The 10,280-nt window shown below is 43.9% G+C and overlaps 1 protein-coding gene across 2 annotated transcripts; it reads left to right on the top strand.

Moving 5' to 3' along the window:
• The first annotated feature begins 1,198 nt into the window (after positions 1 to 1,198).
• Positions 1,199 to 3,025, top strand: LOC123117299 (uncharacterized). Of its 2 annotated transcripts, none has more exons than XM_044538078.1 (4): positions 1,199 to 1,471; positions 1,584 to 1,706; positions 1,798 to 1,937; positions 2,039 to 3,025. In XM_044538078.1, exons 1-4 carry the CDS (start codon positions 1,246 to 1,248, stop codon positions 2,702 to 2,704), a joined length of 1,155 nt encoding a protein of 384 aa, XP_044394013.1. In that variant the 5' UTR covers positions 1,199 to 1,245; the 3' UTR covers positions 2,705 to 3,025. The 2 variants fall into 2 exon arrangements, with proteins under 2 accessions (XP_044394013.1, XP_044394012.1); XM_044538077.1 differs by having other exon boundaries at positions 2,036 to 3,025.
• Positions 3,026 to 10,280: the final 7,255 nt, after the last annotated feature.

Raw genomic sequence — 10,280 nt, 5'->3', positions numbered from 1 at the left:
CACCTCGCTCTTAAGGAAATTGATCTTAAGACCAGAAATGATCTCGAACGCAAGGAGGATGAGTTTGATCGAGGCTACACTATGATCGTCAGGCTCAAAGAGCAGCAAGGTGTCGTCCGCATATTGAAGGTGCGTGAATCCACCCGGGATAAGGTATGGAACAACACCGCGGATGTGGCCGGCGTCCTTAGCCTTATGAACCATGGCTGACAGGGCGTCCGCAACAAAGTTGAAGATCAGAGGCGAGGAAGGATCACCCTGCCCGAGGCCTCGTCTGTTGCGAAAGAAGTTCTCAACCTCTCCGTTGATCGACACAACAGTCTGGCTTCCCGAGACCAGGTGCATGATACAGTGAACAAAGCCTGGTTCGAATCCCTTCCGAATCAAGACCTCGCGAATGAACTCCCAGTTCACGCGGTCGTAGGCTTTCTCAAAGTCGAGCTTAAGAAGCACGACCGGCTGCCCAGTGCGTTTAAGCTCGTGGACAATCTCCTGCAACACTACCGGCCCTTCGAGAATGTTGCGGCCTTTGAGGAAACCGGACTGACTACGATCAATAACGCGCCGCGCTACCGGGGCAAGTCTGGTCGCATAAGCCTTTGAGCAGATCTTGAATGGCACGTTAATAAGGGTGATGGGACGGTACTGCTTAATAGTGTCCGTCCCTTTAACGTTGGGGATGAGACTAATGGCACCAAAGTTGAGGCACGAAACATCTACCGTGCCTAACGCGAATCCATTAATAATCTCGTAAAAAAGTCTTTAAGCGCAGGCCAGAAACGACGAAAGAAAGCGACCGATCAGCCATCCGGGCCAGTCGTAGTGTCTATCTCCTGGTTCAAAAAGTACTACACTACCCTGACATTGATTTGACTAAAATCAGAAATACAAGAGAAGCTTTGCATCAAAATACATTCTTATACCCATGCATATGGTCCCACAACTTTACAATATGGCAGCACCTAATTGGTGACAAGACCATCGGTAGGAGCCTGAACCGGTAACAATGAATTTGCGATGACGCGATACGTCCTACTGAGCCGGAACCAGCCGTGTGCCTCGCAATAAGCCGCGCCCCACATCAATCTACCTGGACTCTTCGCTTCTTGAATGAAATCGGTTGCAGCCGGAGACGCTATGCCGTCGTCTATAAAGACTCCCTACACTTCCGGCACATCCCCTCCCATTGTTTCTTGTACAGGGTCTCATCTGGCCGTTCTTCCGAAGTTGTTCCACCGAGGCGAGATGGCGCGCAAGCGGAAGGCCGGCGACGACATTGCCGGGACAAGGCATCGGGCTGCTGCGCGGACGGAGCCTACTGCCGGCGACGACCTTGCCGCTAGATCGGGCCAGACTGCTGGGCGGACGGCGGACGCAGCCGGCGACGGCATTGCCGGAACTTCGCCGGTGATGGCGTGGCTGTTGGCGGTGACTTCAGGCTACGCCGTCGGCTCTTCCCAGTTCGATGGAGGTGGGTGCCCAAGAGATCAGAGCATACGAGCGAGCGCGCCCTTCCTCCTTCGTTCTCGGGTCGATCATGTCGCTTCTTGGATTGTAACATCCCATTGCTTCGTTCCTTGCAGCTGCTCCCGTTCGCGGGGCCGGGGGCGGGTCGGGGTACAGGGGATTCTCCCAGTCGCAGCCGCGTAGGAGGGAGCCACAGATACCATCTCAGGGGATGCTCCGGCCGCCGCTGCGCAATCCAGGTGGCTTTCCTCCCAAGAAAATTGCTAAATTCTTTCTGATCCGAGCGATTCTCACTGACGCCGGAGTTCGATTTCTTGGTTTCTATTGCAGTCGGTGGGCGTCCGCCCTTCACCAACCAATGCCACGCGCCGACCGGCCATGGTTCGCTCCCCGGCCAGACCCAGAACCACGTCGCCGGCCCCAGGCAGACAGGAACAGGGCAGCCGCGCGGCCACTCCGGCGGCGGCGGGGTAATTTGCCATGCATTTATTTTCCATTCATTCGTTATTCGGGCTTGTCCGGCAGCCATGAACTCATTGATTTCTTCTTGGACCTTCGCATTGGTCAGCAGCCTCCTACGGCGATCACTTCCGGTGCTTCAGTCAGTCCCCTGTCTCCAGTGTGCACTCTTTGCAAGAGACCCACGACCGGGGTTTGGGGCTTGGTGCCATTGTGCGTGGATTGCTACAACAATCCCGTCACCAGCAACGTGGTTCAGCAGCACCCGGAGATCCGCTACGTGCCTCCGCATCCAGTCCCCAGCTACGGCGGCGCGACGCAGGGTCAGGGCATCGCCATTGGTCACCAGCACCAGCCTTCTTACGCGGGGCTGGCGCGGGCTGCCGTCGGCCCACTCACAAGGGCACCAAGTGCTGACTGCTGCTGTGTTTGCCTAGAGCCAATCATGGGGGCTTTGGACTCGTCGCCCTTGGTGCGATTGTGCGTGGATTGCTACAACCGCCTCTTCGTCGCCGGCGACGCGCCTCCGCAGCACGCGCAGAGCGGCTACGTGCTTCCGAGTCCAGTCCCCAGCTACGCGGGTGCGCCTGGGGGGGCACTCCCTGCCGGTGAGCAGCAGTACCGGGCTGCGGCCATTAGGCCTCCTCCCAGTTCCACCTCGAGCTCGGCTATCGGTTCGGGACCGATCTGTCCGGCTTGCGGCCACCCCTCCGGCTCCGGCAACAGGGCGTGCAGTGTTTGCCACCGCAACGGCCCGCCGCCGCCAGAGCTCGGCTAGCTCAAAAATCTCGTCGCTCCAATCAGTGTGAGTGAGAATGTCTTCTCAACTCTGGGAGCCTTCTCTGCTTGCTCTGTTTTGACAAAGATGCTGCTTTGAGTAGTGATGATTCTTGTGATACAGTAGATCAATGACACCATATATTTGTGCTCGTTTCCTTTGTCAGTGCTCTGACATTATATCTGATTAGTTAATCTTTGGCTGGTTCACCTTCAGTTTAACCAAATGAGGACTCCAGACCTTCTCCCTTGGTACTGATTCAGTTTGAGATTGCATTTTATTATGCAATACCGATGATCAGGTCAAATGCTAAATAGTATGCTAGGGTCAATACATATAATAGATGATTCGACGGTTATTTTATTTTATACTCCAACTTTCTGTCCTTTGTCATCAGTAAATGATGATTTGGGCAGATAATATGTTAATTCATTAGTAATATTGTGTTGTTTCGTGACTCTTTAGTGTTGCCTTATTTGTTTGTCAGTTTCAGTTCCCCTGAAACCGATGAATGATCAATTTATATTTTAGGACTATGTATCATGATTTCTAAGCCCAGGAGTTTGGCGAATGGCGATATAACATCACCCGATATCTAGGTTTTTGAAGGAAGTGCTGTAGAGTGGATTCTCCTGATAATTTATGCAACATACATAAGATCGTTTTTAGGAAGCTTCCGTCTGCGATTTTTATTAGTTTTATTTATTCTATTTTTCTACATCAGTTTTATTTTATATCTTGCTGTCCTTTGTCGTCTGTAAATGATGAGTGTATTCTCTGACTTTTCTAGGGAATTTTTGCAACAACGGTAAACTTTCTGCTTTCAAACAGCAACATGTATACTAGCAAAATAAGCATGGTAAAGGCTATCCTTAACATTTTTATTGAAAAATATAGATGCAAAACATTATTCTAAATAACAGCAAACAACTACTAACAAAAGAAAATGACGCTCCAAGCAAAACACATATCATGTGGTGAATAAAAATATAGCTCCAAGTAAAGTTACCGATAGACGAAGACGAAAGAGGGGATGCCTTCCGGGGCATCCCCAAGCTTAGGCTCTTGCCACTCTTTATTCCATAGTCTATCGAATCTTTACCCAAAACTTGAAAACTCCACAACACAAAACTCAACAGAAAAGTCGTAAGCTTCGTTAGTATAAGAAAATAAAACCACTACTTAGGTATTGTAGTGAACTCATTTTAAATTCATATTGGTGTAATATCTACTGTATTCAAACTTTTCTATGGTTCATACCCTCCGATACTACTCATAGATTCATCAAAATAAGCAAACAACACATAGAAAACAGAATCTGTCAAAAACAGAACAGTCTGTAGTAATCTATATCAAACGTATACTTATGGAACTCCAAAAATCCTACCAAATTAGGAAGTCCTAAGCAAGTTGTGTACCAATCCATAGCAAACAGAATCAGATCAGAAGCACGTTTTTGTGAATTACCAAAACTAATTTACTGGGTGCAAAGGTTTTCGATTTTCAGAGGATCAACACAACTATCACCGTAAGCTATCCTAAAGGTCTTACTTGGCACTTTATTGAAACAAAAGCTATAAAACATGATTACTACAGTAGCATAATCATGGGAACACACAAAAACAGTAAGGATAAATATTGGGTTGTCTTCCAACAAGCGCTTTTTTAATGCCTTTTTAGCTAGGCATGATGATGACAATGATGCTCACATAAAAGATAAGGATTGAAACATAAAGAGAGCATCATGAAGAATATGACTAGCACATTTAAGCGTAACCCACTTCCTATGCATAGGGATTTTGTGAGCAAACAACTTATGGGAACAATAATCAACTAGCATAGGAAGGTAAAACAAGCATAGCTTCAAGATTTTAAGCACATAGAGAGGAAACTTGGTATTATTGCAATTCCTACAAGCATATGTTCCTCCCTCATAATAATTTTCAATAGCATCATGAATGAATTCAACAATATAACCAACACCTAAAGCAATCTTTTCATGATCTACTTGCATAGAAAGTTTACTACTCTCCACATAAGCAAAATTCTTCTCATTCGGAATAGTGGGAGTATCATAAGAGACTCGAATACTAAAAATTGTTTCCACATTAAAAGAGTAATGTTCAGAAAAAGGGTAATCATAATAATGACAAGTTTTATAAATATAATCATCACTACTTTTTATAGCATAAGTTTCATCACAATAATCATCATAAGTAGCAACTTCGTTCTCATCATAATTGATTCAAACCTCTTCCAAGATAGTGGAATCATCACTAAATAAAGTTGACACTCTTCCAAATTCACTTTCATCAATATAATCATCATAAATAGGAGGCATGCTTTCATCATAATAAATATTCTCATCAAAACTTGGGGGACTAAACATATCATCTTTATCAAACATAGCTTCCCCAAGCTTGTAGCTTTGCATATCATTAGCATCATGAATATTCAAGGAATTCATACTAACAACATTGCAATCATGCTCATCATACAAAGATCTAGTAACAAATTTTTTAATGCAATCTTCTTCTAGCAATTGAGCACAATTTTCATTTCCATTATTCTCAGAAAGATATTAAAAAAATGAAGCGTATGAGGCAAACTCAATTCCATTTTTTGTAGTTTTCTTTTATAAACTAAACTAGTGATAAAACAAGAAACAAAAAGATTCGATTGCAAGATCTAAAGATATACCTTCAAGCACTCACCTCCCGGGTAACGGCGTCAGAAAAGAGCTTGATGTCTACTACACAACCTTCTTCTTGTAGACGTTGTTGGGCCTCCAAGTGCTAAGGTTTGTAGGATAGTAGCAAATTTCCCTCAAGTGGATGACCTAAGGTTTATCAATCCGTGGGAGGCGTAGGATGAAGATGGTCTCTCTCAAACAACCCTGCAACCAAATAACAAAGAGTCTCTTGTGTCCCCAACACACCCAATACAATGGTAATTTGTATAGGTGCACTAGTTCGGCGAAGAGATGGTGATACAAGTGCAATATGGATGGTAGATATAGGTTTTTGTAATCTGAAAATATAAAAACAGCAAGGTAACTAATGATAAAAGTGAGCGTAAACGGTATTGCAATGGTAGGAAACAAGGCCTAAGGTTCATACTTTCACTAGTGCAAGTTCTCTCAACAATAATAACATACTTGGATCATATAACTATCCCTCAACATGCAACAAAGAGTCACTCCAAAGCCACTAATAGCGGAGAACAATCGAAGAGATTATGGTAGGGTACGAAACCACCTCAAAGTTATCCTTTCTGTTCTATCTATTCAAGAGTCCGTAGTAAAATAACATGAAGCTATTCTTTTCGTTCAATCCATCATATAGTTCATACTAGAATAACACCTCAAGACACAAATCAACCAAAACCCTAATGTCACCTAGATACTCCATTATCACCTCAAGTATACGTGGGCATGATTATACAATATGCATCACACAATCACAAATTCATCTATTCAACCAACACAAAGTACTTCAAAGAGTGCCCCAAAGTTTCTACCCGAGAGTCAAGATGAAAACGTGTGCCAACCCCTATGCATAGGTTCATGGGCGGAACCCGCAAGTTGATCACCAAAACATACATCAAGTGGATCACGTGAATATCCCATTGTCACCATAGATAAGCACGGCAAGACATACATCAAGTGTTCTCAAATCCTTAAAGACTCAACCCGATAAGATAACTTCAAAAGGAAAACTCAATTCATCACAAGAGAGTAGAGGGGGAGAAACATCATAAGATCCAACTATAATAGCAAAGCTCGCGATACATCAAGATCGTGCCATAAAGAGAACACGAGAGAGAGAGAGGGATCAAACACATAGCTACTGGTACATACCCTCAGCCCCGAGGGTGAACTACTCCCTCCTCGTCATGGAGAGCGCCGGGATGATGAAGATGGCCACCGGTGAGGGATTCCCCCTCCGGCAGGGTGCCGGAACGGGCTCCGGAGAGGTTTTTGGTGGCTACAGAGGCTTGTGGCGGCGGAACTCCCAATCTATTGTTCGCTTCGATGTTTTTAGGGTATATGGGAATATATAGGCGAAAGAAGTCGGTCGGGGGAGCCTTGAGGGGCCCACGAGACAGGAGGGCGCGCCCAATAGAGGGGGGGGGGCACCCTCGTGGCCACCTCGAAGCTTCCTTGACTTCAACTCCAAGTCTCCTAAATCGCTTCTGTTCCAAAAATAATGCTCCCGAAGGTTTCATTCCGTTTGGACTCCGTTTGATATTCCTTTTCTTCGAAACACTGAAATAGGCAAGAAAACAACAATATGGGCTGGGCCTCCGGTTAATAGGTTAGTCCCAAAAATAATATAAAAGTGTACAATAAAGCCCATAAACATTCAAAACAGATAATATAATGGCATGAATGCTTCATAAATTATAGATACGTTGGAGATGTATCATCGCGCCACATTGTCGGTCCTCACATCTGGGAAGGTAGCTTATGCTCTAGCAAATCACACATGATAGTTGCTAAAGGTTTATGTATGATATCTTTTTTCTTTGCAGCGAGGTTTATATATGATATCAATAGTGTGTCCTCCTTGCTATAATAGGGCATTGACAAGAATATTATTGGACATTGTTATTTGTGAGCTTGACACTATAACCAGTAAGCTTTTAAGAGAAAGGTGTGCACGTTCGCACATGCATGTTTTTTTAGCACATGATATCTAGACATCCATGCGGTCTCACTACTACTACAAATGGGTTCTAGTGATAGCACATCAGCGATAAGCGGGCCGCCGGCCACTTGTAGCCCCTCACTATTGACGCCCTCCCCGCCCATCACTATTATGAAAATCACTGACGAGCTCATTCATTGTGCCCGTCTCTAGCGACTGTTTACAATTTTAAATAATATAATTTTTTTAGAAAATTTACATAAACTATAATATGCATACACAGAAAAGTTACATATGTGTATGAAAATTTACAACCAGTAGCAACAACTCCCAATTACGAAGACAAAAGCCACGATTCTAGACACTTCGCTTAGAATGGTTGCTCTAGGACATTACTCTAAGTGTCTGTACTTGTAGAGCTGACATGCATCAAGGATAACCTAGGGGCTAGGGTGATAAACTATGGAAGTCAGTGGCCCAAACATGGACCCTTCGTGCCTTCATGGCCCGAATATGGGAAGTGTGGCAGAGAGAAGCGGGAAAATCCACTTCCTCGTGACGGTGCGGTCAAAGTGGTGGTACCCTTTATGTTCAGGAGACATATAGAGGACACAATGGGAAGATAGAGGAACAAGTTTGTTAGGCATGGTGGCGTGAAGATTGCTCATAAGCATCTAATGGTGCGACGGTGGGCCGGGGCGGAGCCAGTATGTACCCATTGGGCTCACTTGAACCCAACGATTTTTCATGCTCGAATCTAATGCATGGAACTTCCTTTGTTTAGCCGCAACTTGGTCCTTGCTGATAAGCCAAGTACACAAACATGCCAATACATTTACAAGAGAAGCCGCTCGTGACGGGGTACGAGCGGCCACACTCGGAGGTCGCGAGAGAGTAGGCATGGTGCAACTGCACCATGTAGACGTAGGAGGCTTGGGCATGGCGAAAACTAAACGGGTAGGGGCTTAGCGGTGTAATGGGCGTATTTGAAATGGAAGCAAGCAACCGATTGGATTACAAGCAGGCTTCATAAATAACAACGTTGGCCGAGGGGAAACTGAAAGGTCTCAATTAAAATTTTAATATAGATGGGTGAAATATAGCAGTCTGTCAGCGAAAACTGTTGATCTGTTTTCACCGTCGGTACACACAATCACTGACCGGTCATTTTCTAGCCCGTTCGTGATAATCATCAAGCCAAGCCCCAAAAGTAATATCATTGACACGTCTCGGCTGGTCAGTTGGTGCTAGTGCTCACCACTAACTCGTGGTCACTGGCTGGTCAATGACGAGGGGTCAGTGCTATTTGGATTTGTAGTAAAGTGAGTCCTAGAACCTTTTGTTTTGAAGCCTCCCTCAACATGGAGTAGGATAACACCAACTATCCGAACCACGGGAATAATCCTCGTGTTGTGAGTGTTTGCATTCTCTAAACCGTAAGTCATAATTACTTGCAATTGGTTTGAGATGTTACAATGTTGTTTCCATGACCTTTTACATATCACAAGAAAAATGTTGCAATGATGTTTCATATAAAGTAAGAAATCTTGTGTGGGAGGGTTCAATGTTGCATTAAGTGGACGGTTCAGATATCTCATTTAGGTTTACAAGCTGCATCGCAACTATGTGCACAACCAGCCATCTAAGTGTCAAAGTATTTGCCGACACAATGTCCATGTGGAGGATAAAAGGCCCTTGAGTCCAAATTTTCGTAGAAGAAAAAACCAACAATGGGTAAATAGTAAGCATGGATAATTAAGAAATATTGGGGAGTGGAAGAAAAAATTTAAACAATATGAAACTTGAGAAACCACACTATTAACAAGAAAACAATTAAGAGGTGGAGAGCAATAAAATTATATGCATAAATTCAATTTAAAAGCACATTAATAAAATTTATGGTTACCATGCGTGTAAGTTTATGGTTAAGCTAGTTATTTGGATGATATCATTACCATGCGTGTAAGTTTATGGTTAAAGCTAGTTATTGCTTTCTTTACTCCGCAAAAAAACCTGTTGCTTTTTTTATCTTCTTTTTCCTTCTCCTTTACCTGGATTGTACCGGCATATACAAGATAGTGTTTATATACGTTAATCTTGCAATTGATCATAAATTAGTAAAAAGAACCTGCATAGACCTTATCTTATGACATAAATAGCAAGTTTCTATTTAAGTTTTTATTGAATAGTCCTATTCTAGATGATTTCGTCGGTACCGGACTACTATGCAAATAATAGTTTGTCTCATCTTCTACAAGCTTGATTGGTGTAAATCTAACTAGTCAAGTTATTTTTGTCACAAAAATAGTCCTCGAGAATTTTTAGATTTAACTCAACATGGATCTAGTTCACTCCAAAACAACCCTAGATTACTATGTTATCTTGAACTGGCAAAAGGTTTGAAATGGCTTCATCATTAAGCAGATGATGTATTGACATCATTGTTTTGAGGTTTTCTCCTTTTGTACTAGATGAAGTTTATCAAGGATGCCCGGCATGTTTATTATGTAACAACACTAGCATGGGCAAATCATGCTCCAAACAAAATGAATATTTTTCAAAGCAAATCATTGGCATTGTGCCTTTAATTTTTTTGAGAAGTCCTGTTTTTTTAACAGGATGAGTTAAAATTTGCAGGAACTTTGGAAAGCTAACCGACTCATTTGGGCCACAGGCTGGGCTATCCGAAATACATTAGGCCCATTATTTAGGCTCGTTCCTCTTCCTGTCTTCTTCCCCCCCAAATCAACCAACTGAATCTCTGCTTCTTGAAATCGGTTACAGCGGGAGACGCTCTGTCCGTCGTCTATATACCCTCCCTCGATCGCCGTCCTCCCCTCCCATTGTTTCTTGTAGCTTCCTTCCTTCCGCCCCCTCCCTCTCCTATTCATCTGGGTGTTCTTGCGAAGCTGTTCGAGCGAGGCGAG

Source organism: Triticum aestivum, chromosome 5B, assembly GCF_018294505.1.
Source record: "Triticum aestivum cultivar Chinese Spring chromosome 5B, IWGSC CS RefSeq v2.1, whole genome shotgun sequence".
Taxonomy (NCBI): Eukaryota; Viridiplantae; Streptophyta; class Magnoliopsida; order Poales; family Poaceae; genus Triticum; species Triticum aestivum.
The sequence above is the reverse complement of the archived record's forward strand: the minus strand, read 5'-3'. Positions and strand labels throughout refer to the sequence as shown.

Bases quoted from the DNA above. Each gene is read 5' to 3' on its own strand.
- LOC123117299 (XM_044538077.1), top strand. From the start codon at position 1,246: ATGGCGCGCAAGCGGAAGGCCGGCGACGACATTGCCGGGACAAGGCAT. The intron at 1,472-1,583 runs GTGGGTGCCCAA...CGTTCCTTGCAG, and splicing joins CTCTTCCCAGTTCGATGGAG to CTGCTCCCGTTCGCGGGGCC. The intron at 1,938-2,035 runs GTAATTTGCCAT...CGCATTGGTCAG, and splicing joins GCCACTCCGGCGGCGGCGGG to CAGCCTCCTACGGCGATCAC.